Source organism: Cololabis saira, chromosome 15 (assembly GCF_033807715.1).
Source record: "Cololabis saira isolate AMF1-May2022 chromosome 15, fColSai1.1, whole genome shotgun sequence".
In the NCBI taxonomy this organism is placed as follows: Eukaryota; Metazoa; Chordata; class Actinopteri; order Beloniformes; family Belonidae; genus Cololabis; species Cololabis saira.
Window position 1 is genome coordinate 15,461,900 of NC_084601.1, and position 23,465 is coordinate 15,485,364.

The window sequence follows — 23,465 nt, forward strand, 5'->3', positions numbered from 1 at the left end:
TTTAACCGAAACATCCCATCTTTAATCTTTTTTGTTTGTTTTAATTCTACACTGCAAATATTTTTATGTAATTTTTACTCCATAAAACAAAAAATATTCAAAAGAAATGAGCGTAAAGTGCTTGGATTAGTGTGCATTTTATATGATTTGCACGATTTCGTTTTTTTGGTCCAGGTTATTTGTTGAGTTTGAAGATTTCCTGTTGAATGCGCTCTTATCTAAACTCTGACCGAAGACTTGACCTTTGAGGACTACTTGACTCCATTTAAGATGAGGAAAGGAGTCACCAGAGACCCAAATATGAATAATTAGTATTTGAGTATTTTTTTATATCCCTTACTTCATGTTATTGTTATCACATAAAATAACTCAAAGATCTGAAATAAGAATAATAGTGATTCTCTTTCTTTTCTATTGTATTCTATTCTATTCTATTCTATTGTATTGTATTCTATTCTATTCTATTCTAGTTAATTTAATTTATTTTTTTCTGAATTGAAATGCAACTAAATACTGTATCGGAGTATATGATTAAGGATCTATTATTATTATTATTATTATTATTATTATTATTATTATTATTATTATTATTATTATTATTATTATTATTATTATTTTAACAGAAATGGTCAAATTGAAGGTAAACGTCAGCAGCAGTTTCAGTGACACAAAGATGCCGTGTTATGTTAAAGTGCTGCTTGTGTCCGCCACCTCCGTCTCGTCGTTGCCTTTGCTCCTTCTGTTTACCCACATATCCAATCAATGCGTGTCGTCATCAGGGGGACCATCACTACACTGGCCTGTTAGGAATGACAGCTGAAAGAGAGAGAGGGGGAGAGAGGGAGGAAGAGAGAGCAGGGTAAATGGTGATCCCTCCCAGAGCTCCCTCTGCGCACTCCGGAGCGGTCTCCTCTGAGGGTCACACCGGATTGCATCCCCTTTTCCAGAACCCTCCCTTATCCGTGTGGAGAAAATCTCCCACCCACCTCCGCTTCCACCGCCATCATTACCACACACTCACTCACACACACTCACACACACTCTCACACACACACACCCCTCCAGCCTGAAAATCATCGCCGTTGGGGTTTTTGTCGGCTCGCAATCTCCCGCGAAGTCGAGTGTTTTTAAGCGGCGCCGGTGATGGAAAGCAGAGAGGAGGCGGCTCGGTTGGCGGAGGGAGGTCAGCTCGGCAAGAGCGGCTCTAATCCGCCGGAAGGCATCGTGAGCCCGGGGCGAGAAGCTCCGGGGAAGCCGGGCTCCAGGAGCTGCCTCAGCCCCGGCGCTGCGCCCTACTCCCGGGAGAGGAGCGAGCTGCTGCATGCGGAGGACAGGACGCGAAGGAATATGTGCGCCGACGCGAGACCGCTCACCACGTCTTCCTCCATCAAGAGGCACCGGGCTGAAAGGAGCCACAAAGACGAAAGCAGCTCAGACACCGAGTCAGACTTCTATGAAGAAATTGAGGTCAGCTGCACGCCTGAAAGCATGGACTACCCGACAGCGAAAGGTAGGTTGCTGCATGCATGATGTGTGTGCGTGTGGCTGCAAGTTGGGAAGTCAAATGAATGACAAATGCAGGAGTTATGCATCTTAAAACGTTTGACACACAAGGGGCAACAGTTGCAGCCACATTACATGAAAATGCACAGTGGCATAAAAGAAAAAATACAAGAAGTGAAATGTACAGATAAACCTCAAATACAGTGAATGTGCATTCAATGTGTGCAGCGGTTCTGTCAAGTGAGCAATGTGGCTGGAAATGCTGAGGTGACACAATCTAACCAGACAATTTCATCACTGACCGTGACAGCAAGTGTGCCTGTATCTGCATTTACTGCTTGTGGAAGAATGCGAGGTTTTAAACAGCCTAAACCACACGCCAAAAATGTGAAAACAGTGCGAGGAAAGTGGGAATCTGGGAGGGAAAGGGGGGTAATCAGTCATCAGTTTCATGTTTTTGTTGTTTTAAAAAAAAGTCACAAGTCTACTAAAGAGATGTACAGTCGGCTATAAATAAATTCGAGTTCATGCTCCTCTTAATTAGGAAGAAAATACTAGCAACCCAATCTACTCCAAAAATCAATGTATTGAATTATTGTGTATTTATAATCAATACACGTTTGATATAAAAAAATTAAAGATAACACGCAATTGATAAGCCTTGAAAAACAAATTAGCCTATGATAAAGCTAATGGGGAGAAGGCCTTGATTTACCAAAAAAATAATTAGTGCATCTGCCCGGCCTCAAACAAGAAATTAATATTATTATTAAAAAAAAAAAAAATCAATCTGAGTTGTTCCTTTTTAATTTAATTTAATTTAATTGTCTTTCTATTTTTCTGAAATGACCACCCTTTCACTGCTAATTGAAAATGATTCATTATTTTTTGCACATTGGCTCAGGTCGGAACGGAGATTCTCCAGGTCACCCGAGTGAGATGGGTGTAGATCCGGCTAAGTCGGTCCCGGGTCAGGGCTCGCTGTCCTACGCCGCAGACCAGATCCGCCGGTACCGGACAGCGTTCACCCGGGAGCAGATCGGACGACTGGAGAAGGAATTTTACCGGGAGAACTATGTATCCAGGCCGCGCAGATGCGAGCTGGCGGCTGCTTTGAATCTACCTGAAACCACCATCAAAGTAGGTATTTTCCTCACATCTCTCAATATATATATATATATATATATATATATATATATATATATATATATATATATATATATATATATATATATATATATATATATATATATAATATTGTCTCTGATATATCCTCCCACAGTCCAAAAACGTGCGTAGTAGGTTAATTGTTGATTCTAAATTGCCCGTATGTGTGAGTTTGTCAGGTTGTGTGTAGGCCTATGTGGACTGGAGACCTGTCCAGGTGAACCCCTGCCTCTCACCTGCGATGAGCTGGGATAGGATCCAGCAGACCCCCGTGACCCTGCAAAGGATAGAAAATGGACGGATGGATGGATTTATAGGCTATATATATATACATATTTATATATATATATATATATATATATATATATATATATATATATATATATATATATATATATATATATATATATATATATATATATATATATATATATATACAGACCAAAAGTTTGGACATACCTTCTCATTCAAAGAAATGGGGAAGTGTGTCCAAACCTATGGTCTACTGTAGCCTATATATATATATATATATATATATATATATATATATATATATATATTATATATATTTATATATATATACATCAGAGACAACGAAAAAAAGCGGAACTATAGCTATATAGGAACTCTAGCAGCTGGTCAGAGGGAGGGTTGTGGTTAATATTTGATCCTACGTGTCTCCGTCTCAGGTGTGGTTCCAGAACCGGAGGATGAAGGACAAGCGCCAGCGTCTGGCCATGACGTGGCCTCACCCCGCCGACCCGGCCTTCTACACCTACATGATGAGCCACGCCGCGGCCACGGGGAACCTGCCCTACCCCTTCCCGTCGCACCTGCCGCTGCCCTACTACTCCCCCCTGGGGGTCGGGGTCGGGGCCGGCGCGGCCCCCGCAGCCGCCCCGTTCTCCAACCCGCTGCGCTCCCTCGACAGTTTCCGGGTGCTGTCCCATCCCTACCAGAGGCCGGAGCTACTGTGCGCCTTCAGACACCCGTCCATGTACCCGGGGCCGCCCCACGGCCTGGGCCCCGGGGGCAGCCCCTGCTCCTGCCTGGCCTGCCACTCCAGCCAGGCCAACGGCATCGCAGCCAGGCCCTCCGGGTCGGACTTCGCTTGCTCCCCAACCAGCAGGACGGACACTTTTGTCACTTTCACGCCTTCAGTACTCAGCAAATCATCACCTGTCACGTTAGACCAGAGGGAAGAAGTGCCTCTGACCAGATAAAAACCAAACCCAACCAACTCTTGTTTCACATAAGCCTCTACAATAAGCTTTTAAACTAGATATATATGATCCAGAAGATGAAGGAGTGAAGACTTGAGCAGGTTTTAGACCAATCTTGAGATGTAAAAAAACGCACAACAGATCTGCTATTGCTGTAATATAATAGTTCCATCGCAGAGCCTGGACTGTAAGCTGAAATATGATCGCATTGCTACAAAATTAAATATGATTTTTTTAAAGAACAACTATGAGTGAGAGAGGGGTGCAGTGTGTGCAGACCAACGTTTAAATCTACGTGATGGACTGCATTAAGATGTTTTTTTCTTTCCCTTTCCTCTTTTGTCGCCCCTTCATGCGCCCAAAACGACCTCCACATATTGTTAGTTACGGGAGAGTGATGTTTTCCATCTCTCTTCTTAACAAGGGGATTTGTTAACAGACTGCTGCCGTCTCATTAGAAGCAGCTCTCCGCGCCGTGGCCCCAGCGGCGGCCCCGGGCCCAAATGTGCGCATGCAAGTAAAATTAGCAAGCCATGTATAAGCACGAGCCGGCGAATTTTGAGTGTTGAATTAATGATAATACCAGGAGGGGATTGCTGCCAAAAGGTAACAAGGCGCCGAGGGAGCGGATTACTCCATCCCGCACGGTTTGAAAAGAGCGACTCGGGGCCCCACAGGAGGACGAGGAGAGGACAATCAAAATATAGAAATTAAGTCTGACAATTTTTAAGGCTATCAAATACACACCGTCAGTTTTTCCTCCCATGCAGATATAAAAGACAGTCCAATCTAATTAAGATGTGATTACATTAAAAATCTTTTTTTTTTTTTGGTTTGCACAGCTGCCGTTGCATCAGCTTTGCATTTCACTAAAATATGGACTAAAAAGGGATTATTTTGTTTGTTTGTTGGTTTTTTTCTTAATCTATTTTTATCTGTCTCTTTTTATTTGTTTAGGCTATTTTATTTTTATGATTGTTCCATTGTGTTTTTGGCTGGGTTGTCCATAACGTCTAATTTGCAATAAATTATGTCAAATAGTCAATGGAGCAATGGAGTATTTGTCCCTCTGAACCTATTTGTTATATCTTAAACAGCCAAAGTCCCGCATGAGGATCCACAGCCTCCTTTCATCGTTTCTTCTGCTCGTGGCAGCAGAATAAAACTGATTCAAACCAGTTTCAACCCATTAAGATCATTTTGGTTTTGTGCAGCACAATAGACTTGGCTCAAGTGGCGCACCCTTCCAACCACAACCCCCCCATCCCCGATGATTGTTCTCAAGTGGTCCCTGTCAAAACAGCAGAGTGCACCCCCATATTTCCTGATGGGACCGCTAGATTGACCGTGACAGCTAAGTGGTCCCCGGGCTCTGTTAACGCCACGCATATTTTCTCTGCAACCACTTAATAGACACACAATTAGTTGTCTGAAAATATTGGAAATGTAAAGGGATCGATCATTTGGAGAAGGCCACCAACAATCAGCGCGATCTTAATTGGCACGCGTTTGACCGCGGCCTCGCAAATTAAGAGGAGTTTTCAGGAGAAGAGATGCTGGCCCTCAGAGAGACGCAGAAATCAGGGTTTAAAATGAGATTTAGGTCGCAGATCGGAGGCCAGTTCAGTCTGGATAAATGTCTGACATCAATGGTGGAGGTCCTTGTTGTACAAAAGTCTTGTCTAGTTGTGTAATACCTTGGACAACGAGACTGCATTTTCCAAAATGGTTCAAATGCCCATGACATTTCCCTGCAGGTTTTATTAATTGTTTCGATTCACTCATCTGGGAATTTTTATATAAACACAAACCGTCAACACAGTTCTATCAACAAAATTTTCATCACCCGAAGCTTCTGATGTTTATAAAAAAAAACACAAAACAATGTTCTTCCTAATCAGACACTACGCCAATGAGCCCTCCATCCCCCTCCCTCCCTCCCCCCAACTCCCGCCCCAGTACACACGCTTGATTGATAGCCTTATTAACTGGAGTTCTTGTAAGTGTGACCGAGCTGATTAAAATGCATATGTTTGGAATAATACACCGTTTAAGCCTCCCGGATCGGGGCGAAATCACCAGGCAGATTTATGTAAACTATCAGCTTTAAGGCTGCAGGTCAAGCAGGGAAAAGTGGCTCTGCGTTTGTGCGCAATAATAAAACCGCGCCATAGAATAAAGATGAACGCATCGGCATGAACACCCGAGAGGTGCAGTGTCTAAAAATATAATAAATAAATAAATCACACGATCTTTATAACAGGGAGAACTTTTTTTGGTGCAGCAGCTATATATGCACAATCATCTTGACAAAAATGCGCGTCACACCCGTGCCAGAATGACATATAATAAAGGGACGCACATTACAACCACATTCACGCAGCAGTCTCCATATCTCTTCACTGCACACTTCTGAATCCTCAGTGGTCTAATTCAGCATCAACATGCATTTTAATCGCTAGAACATCGCGTATGACTGAGCTTCATGATATGATGGGCTCATATAGATTGCGGGTGCAACAGCAATTACAGCAGCCTGATAAGATGCCGTTAGAGTGAATTGGCTCCGGCTTCCCCAGCTCCCACAACAAGCACAAAGCATTTTGAGAGGGGCGGTGCAGTAGGCTACAGCTGTCCTTCGACTGCACATTCAGGCAAAAAAAAAAACGGAGGGGGGGTGTTGATAAGTGGAGCTGCGGCTGCTGCCGCTGTTTAAATTGGATTACATCCTAATTTACAGACCCTTGTTGTAACGCAAGAGGCTGGCGGAGGCGTGGATGGACCAATCACGCAGTAATGATGATGAATGGGAGATTAATGCGCATACAAGCAAGACAATTTAAGGCTTCATCTGTTGAAACAGGCTTCCAATATCATTTGGAAACGGAGGTCACGTTAAATCAATCGGAGGACGCGTGAAAGTCGTTTTCGGCGGCGTCTTTATCAACATTATTTACGGTGCGCCAGAGACAGCCGCATGCAGCGGGAAAATGGGCCGGCTGTGGCCCAGGGAGGAGAGGGAAAAACCGAGCAGGAGAGATTCAGGCCATCAAAACACGCACTTAATTGAATCCTCATCGTGAGCTGCCCAAGTCAAGTGGAGCCCGAGACATTCAGGGTGTCTTGTAAATGCTGTGGTTAAAATGTACCGGGGTCATCGAACAACTTCAGCGCGTTATTGGAAAAATAAATAAAATAATTATAAAGAAATGATTCTGCAGGTGCACATGCACTTCTCAGTTTAACCATGTAGGTCAGTAATCTTTACTGAAACTCCATGCCTGCCTGAAATCATCAACATATTTTGTAAAGGTTTGAATCTGTAGTCAAACCTAAGTATTTATTTATTGAAGGGCCTCCAAAACTACACAAGTGTCCAATATACAGATGTTGGGCTTACAGCTGGGGTAGTTTTAGTTAAACCTCCCTGAAGTAAAGCAATTATATTTGTTGGTAAATTGCACATATGTGCAACATAAAGGATAATATAGAGGATGCATGTTTGCATAACATGCTGCACCACATTAACATAGGTAGTAAGTTAAATAAATGAAAGGCAGGTTTGGAAGTTTTACTCGAACTAATTAACTTTACAGTTTTCTTAAGATTTGAGTTTTCCACGCCTTGTCACTCTCACCTCACTCTAGAGAAACATTGTACTTAATGCTCCACAACAGCTTTACAGCTTTGATCACCTCTTACTTTTCCAATGAACCAATATCAAGATTTAATCATTCTTTATGAATACAACACACAGTAAGAGGTAATATAAGGTTTCCAAATGTTTTTAATATGTTTACATCTTGGAAAAGCTGATATCATGTTTCAGAAGTCAGTGTTGTTATCAGCTCTGGTTCACACTGATCTTCTTCCTCTCTCGACAGTTTTATTAAATAAATGAATATATAAATACATTTGTCCAATACATCACACAAATGCTCCGATCCCCTCCCAAAAACATGAATACTTCCAAAAGTTCAGACATCGTCAAAAGTAAAATATGTTAATGAGCTGGACAGTTTGTAGCTCAGTATGTTTCAAAATCCTCTTGATGGATTCTGCAAGATCTTAAGAGTCTGATTTCTGTCTCCGTGTTCAGTCAGCTGTTGCAGCTGACTGGGTCCATGGAGAAGATGGGAGTGATGTGCAAATATGTCTTTGTTTACAGCCTAACTAAATTGTAGTTTTATATTTAGAACAGACTATCTGTGTGCCCACACAGGCACTGTTTTGGTGAAGAGCTAATCTACAGCATTTCAGCCCAGATTAATACAACAATCAAGAAACTGAAGGTATTACAATTAAATAATTTTGAATATCTTTATCTATGGTTATTGGTTGAATATTACAGGACTGACTTTACAGTTCAAATAAATATATAACCCAAAGGCAGAAACAATTTTTTTGACTTCCATTTTTTTTCTTCTTTTTGGTCAGCATAATTTATGCTGTTAATATTCATCTTTTTTTGTACCTTTAGCACATTCTATAACAAGTTTGGACCATAGCGATTTTAGTATGTTATTCCTTTCCCCAAGGGTTTAAAGGTGCTCTGGCTTTGTGGACACCAAGTAATGAACAATTTTACTTGTCTTTATGTCCTAATTTCCTGCAAATCCATTTAAAAATGTGCAGGAGTTGTTAATGTCACATCTTTTGTTTCAAAAGTCAGGTCAGGACAGCAGATTTGTTTCTTTCGTGATGTATGTGCAGAAAGGGGTTTTGAATTGTCTTTCTGAGGAAAGCTTGGACATCCCTGGAAAAAGGCGTGGTCTTGCAGGTATCATAATGTAATCTTGCTGAACTTCTGTAGCATAAATATGTGCATGATCTCTGCCAAAGGCACTGATACATCAACGTACGGTCACAGATCCTGTTTTTTGGACTTGTCCTTTTCCTTTTCGGTCAGGGACACACAACACTTTTTTTTCTAAAAAGGACCACTACACATGTTTAAACTTGATGATGTTCCACATGCCTGCATAACTGGACACTGCCTCTGGAGGTTAACGTAAGGCTTCCTTTTGACAAGATGAAGTCTTAAACGTGAGTGCATTTGTAAATGTAGCTCACCTCCTCCATATCCCCTGAATCATTTAATGTTCAACGTAGAAGGAAAAAATATGCAAATTTAACATTATAGTTGTCCTTAACTCTAACCCCTCCTGCCTTGCTTCTCTGCCCACTCCGCATTAGCATCACCTGTTAACAAAACCTGTTTGAAATAACATCACTGGCAACATTTTTGAATGTTTACCAAAGCTGAAAAATACTAAATTTAATGTATATTAACAAATCCAATCAAGTTGTTTAGCAACAAGTTGTGTTTATACTGTCTGCAAATACATCCATCGATCAATCCATTTTCTATACTTTATCCTTTTGCAGGGTCACGGGGGTCTGCTGGAGCCTATCCAGCTCATTACAGGCGAGAGGCAGGGGTTCACCCTGGACAGGTCGCCAGTCTATTGCAGTCTGCAAATACACAATAGACAAAATAAAACTAATAATTGTTTATTTTATATTTTTCATGTCACTCCAACGTGTTAAAATTTGGGGTTGCATCTATACTAGAACCTTTAGTGTCATATAGATCAATTGCTTCAAGGCTGAATGGCATCATCGGTCCCTACTTCCAATTTAAGATGACTCACAATTTTTCAAAACTGCTTTAATCTTAAAGCAGCTCTGAACATTAAGAGAGGGACACTGTAACAATATTCCTTCCTTTTTTCAGAGATGTATTATTGTACTAAACATTGATGTGTACAAATAAAGGCAGTGAAACATAACACTGCATGTTTCCTTCAGGGCCACGGTAACCAAATTAAACTGTAATGTTATGAACACCATGTGTCAAAGTTTTGATAGGGAAGCAGGAATTGCTGTGGCCTCAGGAGACACATCTTACGTGTCCTTCCTGTCCTCACGCTTTCAGCTGAAAAGTTTCCATTTTGTGGTTTCTATCATGACTTAGAAACAAGACACCCATGACCAAGGACTTGTTACAGCATGTGAAAATAGATTAATGCTGTCATGGCCACATCATCATCCAGTTCAATTCAGTTCAGCTTTATTTATAGTGCCAAATCACAGCCGTCATCTTAAGGCACCTCAAAAATGCATTTGAGTTCATTCCAAATTATATAAAGGCAATAAAAAATCATTATTGCTGAGAAAAAAAACCCAGATTGCACCAAGAATTTTCTTTAAAACTATTCCACATCCTGAGCAAGCACAAGGTGATGGTGGAAAGCAAAAACTCCCCTTTAACAGGAAGAAACCTCTCGCTTTTTTATCTGCATCTACGGCTACAGAAGGAAAGTCTTGGCTTGGATGTGAATTTTCTGAATATCTTTCCAGTGTCTCTAGTCTAGACCAAAGTCTAAAATACCAGCAGTTTTACCTAAAAGCAGCCATTATTGTAAGACAGAAATGGTCAAAATTCAACATTTCAACAAGAGGACAGTAAACATGAGTATTTACCTGTGAGAGTGGATTTTGTCCCGGTAATGCAGAGACTGCAGACAGCATCTGTTTGACTGGAACATGAAAATCAAATGCTGCGTCACTGTTGTGTGTGCATTTTGGTTTTCGCCCCAAGTGAAAGAAGAGAGACATATAATTTAAAAAGAAGTTGCAGTCCAAGACACCAATTTGTTCAAAGCATTGCAGCTACAGTTCATCAAAGTCGAAAGCTTTATTTCCACTGTCTAATAGGCAAACTGTAACACATCAAACGGTAATGCATGTCAGCAGGTATCACAGATTTAATGGCACTTAAGCTAAGATATTCGCAATAATAAAAGGAGGTTTGTTTTGCCTTTTTTTCCTTAATATATCAGACTAATTCAAGTCCAACAGTGAATTTTTTGATCGGACAACATTTTCAAAACTTTTTTCATCCCATTCAACAACATGGAGGCTGAGGTGAGGTACAACAGCTGTGTACATTCACTCCAACGCACACAGACCTCAAGATATATTTTATATAAATTTCAATTCATGGCTATCTGAACTGTGGACGAGTAGAAAAAAAGTAATTTCACAAAACATTTATTTTAACTACAAAATAAGGTATTTTAGTCGATACTCTGGGAAAAGAGCTCAGCTGTCTTTCCAGAGGGAGGCGGACCTTACTGAGCATGTGCAGACTGTGTCTGGCTTACACCTAGTGGAGGAAATGGTGTCCATTAAAATTGTTCCTCTTAAAATTACCCATCCAGCCATCTGTTATCCATACACGCTTATTCCAATTCAGGCTCTGTGGGATGCAGGAGCCTATCCCAGCGCTCCTGCTCTTTTTTTTACATACCACAGGATAACAACCTATATGTCCTTTGATATGGTTCCTAGTCCTGTGATGTATGTCATGTAATATTCTTTGTAATTAATAAAAAAACATGCACCGATTTCCCACAAACGTGTAACTTTTGAATGGATGGGTGCGTCTAACCTTTGCCTGGCACCAAATGAGTTTTAGATTGTACATATGGTCGGTACACATGCACAACTTTGCCCATCTATTTCTATATTAGCACCACTATAAAGAAAAAAAAAATCCAGTTTTGTGTAGAGGTTGTACCTCACTGCTCCTATGATGTACAATTGTCACTTAAAGTCCAAGTAATGACTCCATAATGGCTCGGTGTGACTTTATTGATAGCGCTGGTCGGGGCTCAGGAGCCATGGACTCCCAGAAGTCTTACTCAGTGTTGTGATAATGATCATCTTATTAAATTTCATGTGATTGTTCAGCTGCTTTCCCCATGAGATCTTTTTGTTTTGTGGTACAGTTCACAGAGCACGCCACAACGTGTGATATTCTTTAAAAATGATTTAATAAGCACTTTGTTTTACAACTGAGCGTTATTATTTTACAGCCCTCTTGGCGGCCAATAGCTTCACAGATCAGTCCAATTCCTCCAGCACCTCACTTTATTTTACTACTCACTGGCTGCTTTACTGCTCAGTAACAGCGGTGACTGAGAGCGACAGGAAAAGTTGTCCCCTTCTTTCCCAGAGAATTAACCAAACTCCAGCACCATATATATACGAATCAAGTTGGTTCCCACAGTAATACTGGGATTACATCATTCATTATACTGTGGATGTGTTGCAGTTATGGCGTATTTGATGTTCTCCATATAGCATTAACAAGGGTGATGGCTGTGATATCTTTGCTGGCTACTGGTGATGTCTGTACGCAGCAGGTTCATGTCTGCTTATGTCTGCTCATGTGATAGAGTACCTCATTGCTGCAGTGATGTATCCTCATTATGCCCATATCCCATGGCCCTCAAATCCGGACTGCTGGTCCTCTCCTGGGGACTTGGGAGTCTGGGCTTCTTCTTCCAACCTCTCCTCCATCTTGCCCTTCGTTCTGACTCCAACGGCCAACATCCCCCATCCTGCTCTCAGGGTGAAGTTGCTGGGTCTCGCTGACATCTCGCTGGTGACCAGCGGCAGAGGTGGACAGAGTACTCGACCCCAGTACTTGAGTAAGAGTACAAATACTACTGGTCAAAATTTACTCTGTTACAAGTACAAGTAGCTCAGTCAAAATATTACTTGAGTAAGAGTAGAAAAGTACTTGCTTTTAAAGGTACTTAAGTATCCAAAAGTAAATGCTTTTAAATTTACTTTAAGTAAAAGTAAAAGTAAGAGTAAGAGTACATTTCAAAGCAGAGAGGTAGTTCTGCTTCGGAAGACACAATAAACATTTGAAAATAAATGTCTGTGGTTTGTCTGTTCCCTCGTTTTTTACTCGGTCGAACTCAAACATTGAGTTAAGATACGGCCAAGGATTTTGTGAAAGTCCCTGCTCCGAGTCCGGCTCATTATCAGACTCAGACGACTCAGCGGATTGTCTTTCTTCTCCTGACGCAGGCGTAGCCATTGTTGCGGCTCTGTCTTGACAAACGCAGGCTACTTTGGCGGTATCGTTTTGAGGAGGCTTGACGTATTTCCGCTTTACATACATCCCAGTGGAGAGCGTGCACTGTGATAGGTCTCCTCCTTTGACAAAAACAGCTTGTGTCCAATAGGATTTTAGGGAAGAAGAAAAAAGAGCAGACCTCAAAGTAACAAGTACTTTTCAGCCTTCCTAGAAATTTACTCGAGTAAAAGTAAAAATATTTGTCTTGGAAATGTATTCAAGTAAGAGTAATAAGTACCAAAGAAATCTAATACTCAAGTAAAGTACAAATCCTTTGGATATGTACTTGTACAGTACTCAAGTAAATTTACTCCGTTACTGTCCACCACTGACCAGCGGTTGTACGTTCTGGTGGTGTTGAGTGAACTTGAGAAGGTTATATGTTGAAGTTACTGCGGGCCAGACCACTTTTATGGAGAACTGTAGAAATAGGCACAAATTCAGTGTGTTTACACTACATTTATGCATTTTGTGAATAGTAAAGGACTCATTTAGGAAAAAGGAAACGGACTGTTACTTAGGTATGAGCACTGGGTGATGAAATGGGTAAAAAATCGGGGATAAAAAAATATTTAAAAGGAAAAAGGAAACGGGAAAATTGGGATTTCTTACATGTGGTAGATGTAAAAGACTTACTTTAAGGTAAGCCCAGATGTTTACTTGATCTCAGTGGAATATACAATAAACACATTTACATTTTGAATCCTCAATGATGTGATTTAAAAGCCTAAAGAGCAGCAAGCAAAAACAAGAGGGACTCGTGCAAGATAAAATCAAAAAGACCATCAGTTTTACTCTTTTGGTATTATGCATGAAGGGGTTTGCTTCATATTTACAACTTATTGCACAACTGGTTATTAATTACATTTGCAGTAAAACTAATCAGATTTTAAAAAACAACATTACTGACTATTTACCAAGCTGACTGTAGGATCAGTAGTTAGCGCTGCAGTGAAGTGTAGCAGGCGGCCTCAGAGAAGCTTGTGAACTCACCTCTTGAGACATGGCTTTCTTTGTTTTGCTGTCGTGTCTCCTCTTATTTAGTTCATTTCATCTTAAATGTTACTTTCGTTTTCCCCTTTGACCTTCATTTACTGCTTGGTTACATTTAGGCAACTTACCCACCCTCTTAAGTTTAGGTTTTCAGTGACATATGGTTCCTTCTGTCAGCAGAAAAGGTGGAAAACATTTAGCGTCATTCTTCTTTAGTCTGAAATAAAGAGATTTGAAACGGGCTTTTACAGGAGACGAACTCACTTGTACTTGTACTTGTATTTGTATAGTCGCAGTGTAGCACTTCACAGCAAAACGTTTGATGGTGAAACAAACACCATAACATACAAAAGAGAGGGGGGTGTACATGTGAGTGTATTTAGCAACAGTAAGGCAAGATACATTCTGGGAGGTTAGGTTACACCATGGGAAAGGCAGCAGTGGAGATAGTGGTACCAGATAGTGAGGGCATCAGAAGAAAAGTTAAGAGCCCGTGCTTAGTGCTTTAATGGATGAATTCAAAGAACAATCCCCCCCCATAACTATTAAACCCTGGTGACTGACAGTGTAAAGGTGGGGTCAGCTGCATGCTGGCACTCAGCGCTCTAAATTTCTCTAAAATAAAACAAGTTCGCCGGGTATTTATCTTTGGGATTAAAGAACACTCTGAAGGTAGAAAAGCTGCAGAGTAATACTACATGCATGGTTGCAGGGTTAAACTTAATCCACTTGATTGACTCACACATGTTTATTATTCCTGGTGATGTCATAATATTTGACTACATCTAAACAATTTTTATGTTCACTATTAGAGATTTTTCAGAGAAACTTATTGAGAGCAACATTGTTTTCTAACATCCTAATGCGCTTGATCAAAGATCAGTTGTGTTTCACTGTTGAGGTGTAGCACAAAGAGTACATGGAACTCCTATTACAGATGTGTGTGCAGAGCCGGATTAAATAAATGGACTACACTAGGCAGACTGTGATTTTTGGGCCCGCCTCCATCGTTGTTATTTATGAAATCTTAAACTTACCAAAGTTACTAATAAAACTTAATTCACATTTTACATAGCATAGTCATAGTCAAGTTGGTTCTTTGTATTCCAAAATAAGTCATGTGTTGTATATTAAACAGTCTATCAGACTATTTTTTAGATTTTTATTATTTATACGTTATTACAATGCTCTATTAAATGCTATTAAATTATCCTTATCTTATCGATTGTGAGCATTTTGCAGAAAATCTTAATTAAATGTGTTGATTAAATTGAATAGTTAAATAAGAAGTTAAATCTACAAAGACCAATAAAATTTGCAGTAAGACAAAGTGTGCTGTAGTATGTATGTCTGTATGTGTATATGTATGTATGTGTATGCGTATGCAGAGCCGTTTGAGAGATTTGCGAGGCCCTGTGTGAAATGGCTAGGGGCGCGCGCGCGCAAAATTTTTGGGTTTTTTTCGGGTCGGATTGGCTGTCTATATGCGCAATTTTAACTCTCCAATTAGCAAAATACTGGATACCTTCCCCTGCCTCATCATCATCTGGGCTTGCTTCGACACGGGGCCCCACGGCTGCTTGAGACCCGGTCGGATCGGTGATTTTTGTAACAAATTTATCAAACGTGCCTTTCAGAGAGGCATTAAACTCTTCCATTTTCTTTAGTTTTTTTCTTTTTTCATCCCCTGATGGAAATTTCCTGAATCTGTCTCGTTCTCTCGACATTGTGTGACAGTTTGTTCCAACTCCACCCGTCTGGATCAGAGCACCTTGTGTCTGCGCTTGGTCTGATCAGTTGTATTGAACAACAGACACGCGTCATCATTGCACATATATTTATTGATATGCACAGACTAGTACACATTTAGGTCTGTAATGGAACGTGACTGTTGATATTTATAAGGGAAAAAAGGAAAAAAAAAAAAATTGGGGAAAAAAAAAAACGGCCCATAGCGCCAGGCCCCTTGGGGCGCCAGGTCCCTTGGGGCGCGAGGCCCCGTGCGGTCGCACGGTTCGCACACCCCTTGCGGCGGCCCTGTGCGTATGTATGCGTATATATATATATATATATATATATATATATATATATATATATATATATATATATATATATATATATATATATATATATATGTATGTATACTAAATATAGTAATAATGCACATATATATATGCCTTAGGTTTTTACCGGCCTGTTATCAACCATTAATATGTGTGCAGACAAAAAAAAAAAAATTTTTTTTTTTTTTTTTGTCCCTCTGTCTGGGCCCCCCACTGTCAATCGGGCCCTAGGCACATGCCTAGTTTGCCTTTGCGTTAATCCGGCTCTGTGTGTGTGTGTGTGTGTGTGTGTGTGTGTGTGTGTGTGTGTTTTTTGCTGTGACAAAAGTAGGACTGAAAATGTTGGCGTTACTTTAGTGTGATCTATTTAGTATCTCATTTCATCACTTAACTGCTCCGTTTTGGACAGAGGCCTGCACGTCCCAGTTTCTTCCTGCGGTGGACGACCGGTTTCCTGAACATAAACTCATTTCACTAGCATTTTACATACTAACTAGCATCTGGCCGACTACCTCGTAACATGTTCGTAGCCTTTTAAAAATGCTAATAACTAATTGTTTTCTTACAGTTATTACAAACAACAAGAAAAGGATCTTATGCTTAATCTGCCAGTGAAGCCAACCGTCAGCCCCAGACTTAGAAGTCCAAGACCGGCTTACCTCTTTTTGATTTTTAGCAAATTTTATCAATCAAATAATTCATATTGTCTTGGAGATTTTATCACTGACATATTGTATTTCAAGGAGAAAAAAATTAAAACAAGAACTAAACATAACTCAGCCTATGTGGTTTGAGCCACTTTTTTTTTTGAAATTCTCTTTTTATTTAGAACAGCAGTATTCCATCTTACAGATTTATGCATTCAATCTTTAAACTTAAATTATTCTGTCCCTACTGTCCTCCAGGCATTTTTTATGAACAGTAATTGGAAACACTAACAGAAAGGTAAAAAAAAAAAAAAAAAAAAAATAATAAATAAATAAATAAAAATAAAAACCAGGGAGCGCACCCATGTTTACAGTCATTACATCACATAAAAAAATAGTTCACATGAAATCAGATGTGATTGGTTTCACATACTCGGTTTGAGCCACTTTTAACATTTTAGCACGTGGTAGCGAAACATTTTTAGTTTCAAGCAGAATAAAAAGTGTAATGATGAACATTATCTTTTCCCCTGATCTGGTACCAGTTTACATGTTAAGTGGCCCGATGGGCATGCTCTCAAAGATCCTGATTGGTCGCCCTCGCCAGTGACCGGTGAGCTTTTAATAAGACAGACAGAGTGAGGCTGATAGATGGACTTAGATGGCGTCTTCTGGTTGTGACTCACAGACCAAGAACCCAGTTTGAAATGGGGTGAGGACAATAACAAGGGAGCCTTGTTCTGTTCAGCAGAGTGGGAGGAAGTAGAACAGGGGAAGACGGGGAATCAAGGGGAATACTCGAGTTATCATTTTGTGTATATAACATCTGCTCTCTGTGTAAGAGGGAAGAAATGCAAATGTCAAATTTTAAAAACGTTTCAAGCAGGAGGAAGGAGAGACAACTGTGTCAGGAAGGGTTTCAGAGATCAAGAGAGAGATGGAGGTGAGGTAGGAGGGTAGGGTTTATGGTGATGCTCTGTTTGTGACGCCTGTCTGCTGGATGAAAACAGGGCCTCTTTAAGTCCTCACGGGTTAATGGAACTTTTATGAGTTTGTTCTGCAATCATGAAACCCCTGGCGTCTCCCTTCCTCTGTTTCTCACACTGCGCCCTTGTCTTTCATTCTGTCTTTTTTCTTCCTTTTTTTTTTTTTTTTACCCCTATCGCAGGGCAGATCAGAAGTGAGCCGCTCCTGTGTTTCTGTAAACACAGTGCTCTCCCTTGCTCTCTCTTCATTGGGTTTATGAGGACAGAACCGCTTTAGAGGAGGCCGGATGACTCACTTCTCTGTCTTAGTTTACATTTAGTAAAGACTTGTTTAGGCAGTGGTTAGCATAGCCAAATGGAGAGAGGACAGCACCGATCTAATGGCTTCAAGGGTATAAGGTAAGTGGTGTCCCAGTTATCCAAGCATGTAGTGTTGGAAAATGATTGACTCAGTTTTCCTGAGGGTGGCAATGAGTATCAAATCAGACATTAAAACTTAACTCATTTGTTTTACTACTGCAACCTCGGACACCAGTTCCTCCATGACTCCAACAGGGCAAGCCCTGGAGCTAAATATAAAATAAAAAACAAGCCCTTTCATCATCAGGGTACAAGCAGCTGACAACACAGGGTGCATTAAGTCCTGAGGATGAGGTGGGGGTGTCTGTAGGTGCAGTGGATTGATGGAGATTGGCGCAGAAAGGCAATGGGAACCCAATCAGTTCTCCCATCATAAAGCATGGCTGAGGAATGGACAACTGTGGTGCCGGACGCAACTTTTAATGTCCGTCCATGACTCACACTGACTGTCAGTAATGAGTTTTATTCACTTCCATCATTTGAGTGTCGATTGTGATCATCTGGCTATCTGGGAGGAATGATTGACGGGTGGAGCTAAAGGTGTGAGGCAGAGGTGTGGGGCAAACGGACAGGGAAGAGGAGAGCTCCACTCTGATCCTACTGTATATTTGCAAATGTGAAGCTTTGCCTCTTTTACCCACATCCACTTTTCTGCTTCATTTCTTCTTTAGCTTTAAGTTATGGAATTCCACAATGAAAACACCAAAACCAAAGCCTTTTCTTTACAGTTTAAGGATGATTATCAATACTGATCCTATAATGTGTTGAGGCTCTGCAAAAGGAAGGGGGGTTAGTGGTTGATGGGATCAATGAGCTTCGGAGGATCAAGAATGGATAGCTCCTCATTTGGAGAGGCCTGGAAAGATTACAGAGTCTGCATTCCACATCTCTCTGATCATCTCTTTATTTCTCCACACTTCTACTGAATTTGTCAACACACCTTCACACATGCACATGGAAAGAAACGAGCATTTCTCTGTACACAGGGTGGATGCAGAGGTGACACATTCTTCACCCCTGAGGGTATTGATTTACAAGAAATGTGGTTATCTTCTGGGCAGTTACATTAGATACATGACACACTCGCTAATTTAAGTTTTTTATGAACAGGGGACATTTGTGGTAAATTATAGAAGCAGCTCGCTAATATCTCCTTTCAATTTAGTAAAGTGACAAGAATGAAAATGGGAGTAGTACCAATGACAAAGTACTCATTTTGGAAGTAGCATAAGAAAAGGAGAGAAAAAAAAAGCTGAGGGTGACTGTTGGACTGAGCGTACAGGTCCATCCTTACTGGTCACGCTTTACCCTCTGACAGCAAAAGAGCCTTTTCTATTCTAATAAAACCTGTCCTCGCTATATTTACCTGCTTATCACAGTCCAGTGGTCTGGGGCCGCAGTGACCTGTCTGCCCGAGCGTGTTTGTGCACACATGTGCGTGTCGAAGACAGAAAAATATGTCAACTTAGCAACCCGGACGTGTCAACAATATGTAGATATGTTGATGCAGCATCTGAATTGGCAGTGAATGCAAATTTATTTGTGTCCAGGAATGGAGATGCGGGAAGAGGGTTCACCGTGTGTGTGTGCGTGCGTGTGTGTGTGTGTCTTTTGTGCACAACATGAGAGACAGGGAGAGATGAAGATTCAGTGTGTGGGTGAGAGTGTAGGATTAGAGATGACAGCCAAGACTGAGGAATCCCATCATTCCACGTCAAGGGAGCCCTACATCCAGCCACTGACACGGCCCTCTGGGGTTGAGCCATAGGAGGGTGCCTGTTACGCCACGTCAGGGGGTGTTATGACCTGATGGATGCATTGTTACTGGACGAAGAGAACACCCTGGATTTTGCCTCTCACACTCAAGCTTGAGGATGCACAGTTCTTGAAAGCATTTCATTTTCTCAGTGCATTTTTCCTCCAAACAGCTGTGTTTTAGTACATGTTTGAGTTTTTGGACAGAACTCTATATACACACGCAAACTCTGCGGCATCCCATTTGACAGCACAGAGAAGCTCTCCACAACTATCATTGAACTGAAAAGCCCCAAAGTTGCATCTTCTTTTATTAGAATGACATAATAACTATCCATCAACTCAGCCAGCCAACCGTATCGCTCCCTCCTGACACCCACAGCCAATCATCTGCTGTGATACTTGAGAGCTAATTTGTCACAGTCAGCAGCGTCCCTCCCATTTCTTACTCTTCCAGAAGGGAGTGTTATTGTCATCCCAAGTCTCTCAGGATGGTTTTATCATTCCTGTTTAGTACAGCACTGGGACTTATGAGATATACACAATCATCTCTCCACCCACACCGACCATACTGTATGCTAGAGAGCCCTTTTTTATGAGCATTTAATTTTTCTTCACTTTTGTCTTCTTGTATTCCTAATGTGTATGGAGTCAACGATGCCTGTGTGTGTGTGTGTGTGTGTGTGTGTGTGTGTCGTTTCCCCTTCACTCTGCTCTAAACAGACCAATTATGGGTGTTTATGTAGCTTTAATGCGTGTAAGTGTCAGGAGAGAAACATTGCACCACTCACCCCCTAATCAATGAAGCCTCTCGTGCTGCTACACCGCTCGCTTTTATGCCTTCTCATCGTCCTCTATCACATCACTGCCTCCTCCTCAGCACCTCTAATTTTCTCTTTCTATCCCTAACCCTGCCTCTCACTCGCTTTCCTTCTCCGTTCAATTAGCAAGAGATGAGAATGAAGTATAAGGTCAATTGGCCGTGAAGAGAGCTTTAAACGGAGCAAGATGAGGCAATCAAAAAGTTGCTATGCTAAGGGCAACTACTGTGAATCTTAAAAGCTACATCAATTCATATCTAATGTGGGGTCCGATATTTCTGACTGGCATTTCAGATGCTGCAGTAGCCATTGTCTTCTAATTGTCTCTGTTTTGAATTTTAGTTATTTGGGTTTGCGTCGCTCAAATTAAAGCAACCAATGGTGTTTGGGTTCTCTTTTACAACTCCTCCATTGGGCTAAGACAGGGGTCGGCAACCTGCGGCTCTAGAGCCGCATGCGGCTCTTTAGCGCCACCCTAGTGGCTCCTGGAGCTTTTTAAAAAATAAAAAAAAAAAAATTTTCCTTTTTTTTTCTTTTTTCTTCTTTTTCTTCTTTTTTCCTTTTTTTTCTCTTTTTTTCTATTCCCTTTCCTCAAAATTTCGACTTTTTTTTTTTCTCAACATTTCGACTTTTTTCTCGACGTTTCGACTTTTTTCTCGACATTTCGACTTTTTTCTTAACATTTCGACTTTTTTCTCAACATTTCGACTTTTTTCTCAAAATTTTGACTTTTTTCTCGACTTTTTTCTCAAAATTTTGACTTTTTTCTCAACATTTCGACTTTTTTCTCGACTTTTCCACCTTTTTTTTTTCGAAATTCTGACTTTTTTTTCGACATTTCGACTTTTTTCTCAACATTTAAACTTTTTTCTCGAAGTGCATAATGAAAAAAAAAATCTTCCCCCAGTTCTAACTAATATAGAAACATGCAGCATGTGTTGCCTTCATTCTAAGGCTTATACTGTACAAGACTTTTCATTTTTTTGCGGCTCCAGACATATTTGTTTTTTGTGTTTTTGGTCCAATATAGCTCTTTCAACATTTTGGGTTGCCGACCCCTGGGCTAAGAGATTACCGGTAAGTGTTTCGATACAGCCGCAACCATTCACAGTCTCTTTATAGATTTTATCTTTCCAGCACCTTTTTTAATTCATATAGTCCCATATCATCACACTCCCACCTCCATGCTCCACACTCTTCCCTGTTTCCAAGCTGATTCTCGTTCAGGGGGTTCTTTCTTCTCCTGCTGGAGGCAGAGATAAATGTGAGGAAAGTGGGAGCCGTGCAAACCCTGCCCACCACCCACCTCCGCCTTCCTCCCCGGGGTATTCGGGGTCCACCATGGCGGGTATGACGGTAAAGGTGGGCCCAGGGCCCACGATACCAACACCAGTGATTATTTACAGGACGTGGGCCTCTGTGGGAACCACGGTGATGGATTCTGACGGTGCTGATGATTAGTCTTCCAATGAGAATACTTTATATAATGAAGAGCTACCGAGCACGTGCACTAGGGTAAGATGGATAGTGTTTGCATGTTGTCATTACTCACAGGTGACAGTAAGTATGCGGGGGGTAATGTAAAGAAGGGAAAATAGCGTGAACTGCACAAGGAGCCAAAGGTAAGAAAAGAACATGAAAATATGAAGCTATCAAAGAACCCAGAGGATGAAGATGTTCTTAAAAATCACTAGACATTTATGAAACGCATTGTATTCCCTCTGAATGCCACATCCACCCCCAGCATGTGCAAGCATTAAGGGACAGGGATGGAGTTCATTTAGTCCACTTTACACCAACTTGTTTACCCATATTGTTGAGATGGAGCCTTTTCACCAGGTAGTGGGGGTCAACGTTTCACAACAACTAAACACGGTCCAGATGAAATTCTAATGAGGACTTAATCGTTATAATTAGCTGCTGTTATGTGCCTCGCCGTCGGCGTGACATGTTTGGTGTCGACTCGCCGTCTGAAATGGAATTATCTTCACTAATGAACCCAAGTGAAGCCGGTGACTCAGTACGAGGGAATGATGTCTACAAAACAGGAAGAAGACTGGTGGGTGTCGCGCTGGAGTGCAGACGCTGTGGGTGTGGATATGAACTGGGGCTAAATGGGCTGAATATTATTGGTGTGTTCATGCAAAATATATCAAGGCCACATTACTGCACAGTGAGACAGTGGCTCGTTACACACCACCGCATGAGCTATTATACCTGCTCAATTCCAGCCACTAATTTAGCTGCATGCCACTTAACGTGTGTTTGATATGAATCACTGGGTGCTCAGAGGAGCCTGCCTCCCCGGCCGCCCCCACCTCCCTGCCCCATGACCTCACCACTCTTACTTCCTTAAAGAGCAAGTCGTTAAACAGCCGAGAGGATCCACTAGCAGTTATAATGGGGAAATAATGAACGCTGTTGCCTCAGATATTTATCACAGCAGTGGCCCTCAGAACTCAGGCTGTTTTAATCTCTAAATGGCAGAAAGGTGGGGAGCAGGTGGGGAATAAACTTCAAAGTCTGAGAGGCGGGGAGGCCTCCCGGACGGTATAATCAGATGTGTTGGTGAACAGGTTGCAGGGAACTTCACAAACTAATCCTCTCTCTCGCTCCGTCTCTGTAATCTAAGTCCAGCATTATCCATGCTACTTTTTGATATATAGATTAAATGTAGGTGCAAGTGCAGGTATACGACTTAATTTATGTTGTCCTTTTTCTTCTTCTTGTTGACCATTCAGGAGTACTTAACTATGTCATAGTCACCCTCTTGAATTCAGTAAGCTGTCCAAGAATATATATATATATATATATATATATATATATATATATATATATATATATATATATATATATATATATATATTTTATATTGCTTGTTTAAAAGTTAAAACGTCATACCCAAATGTATCTTTACTCAGTAATCAGTAACCATAACTTCCTCCAAAGCCGCTAGTGATTTAGGTCTGAACTTCAGCTGTGTTTGCTCAAAAATCCAGGCTTATAAAG

General features: G+C 41.1%; 1 protein-coding gene across 1 annotated transcript; it reads left to right on the plus strand.

Annotated features, from left to right (window-relative positions):
* Positions 1-859: 859 nt before the first annotated feature.
* evx1 (even-skipped homeobox 1) lies at positions 860-4,887 on the plus strand. The gene is made up of 3 exons (XM_061741920.1): positions 860-1,510; positions 2,408-2,643; positions 3,360-4,887. Exons 1-3 carry the CDS (start codon positions 1,144-1,146, stop codon positions 3,891-3,893), a joined length of 1,137 nt encoding a protein of 378 aa, XP_061597904.1. The 5' UTR covers positions 860-1,143; the 3' UTR covers positions 3,894-4,887.
* Positions 4,888-23,465: the final 18,578 nt, after the last annotated feature.

What these genes read in the sequence shown, in the direction of transcription:
- evx1 (XM_061741920.1), top strand. Translation starts at nt 1,144, where the DNA reads ATGGAAAGCAGAGAGGAGGCGGCTCGGTTGGCGGAGGGAGGTCAGCTC. An exon ending in GGACTACCCGACAGCGAAAG is followed by an intron (nt 1,511 to 2,407) that starts GTAGGTTGCTGC and finishes ACATTGGCTCAG; the next exon opens with GTCGGAACGGAGATTCTCCA. An exon ending in TACCTGAAACCACCATCAAA is followed by an intron (nt 2,644 to 3,359) that starts GTAGGTATTTTC and finishes TCTCCGTCTCAG; the next exon opens with GTGTGGTTCCAGAACCGGAG.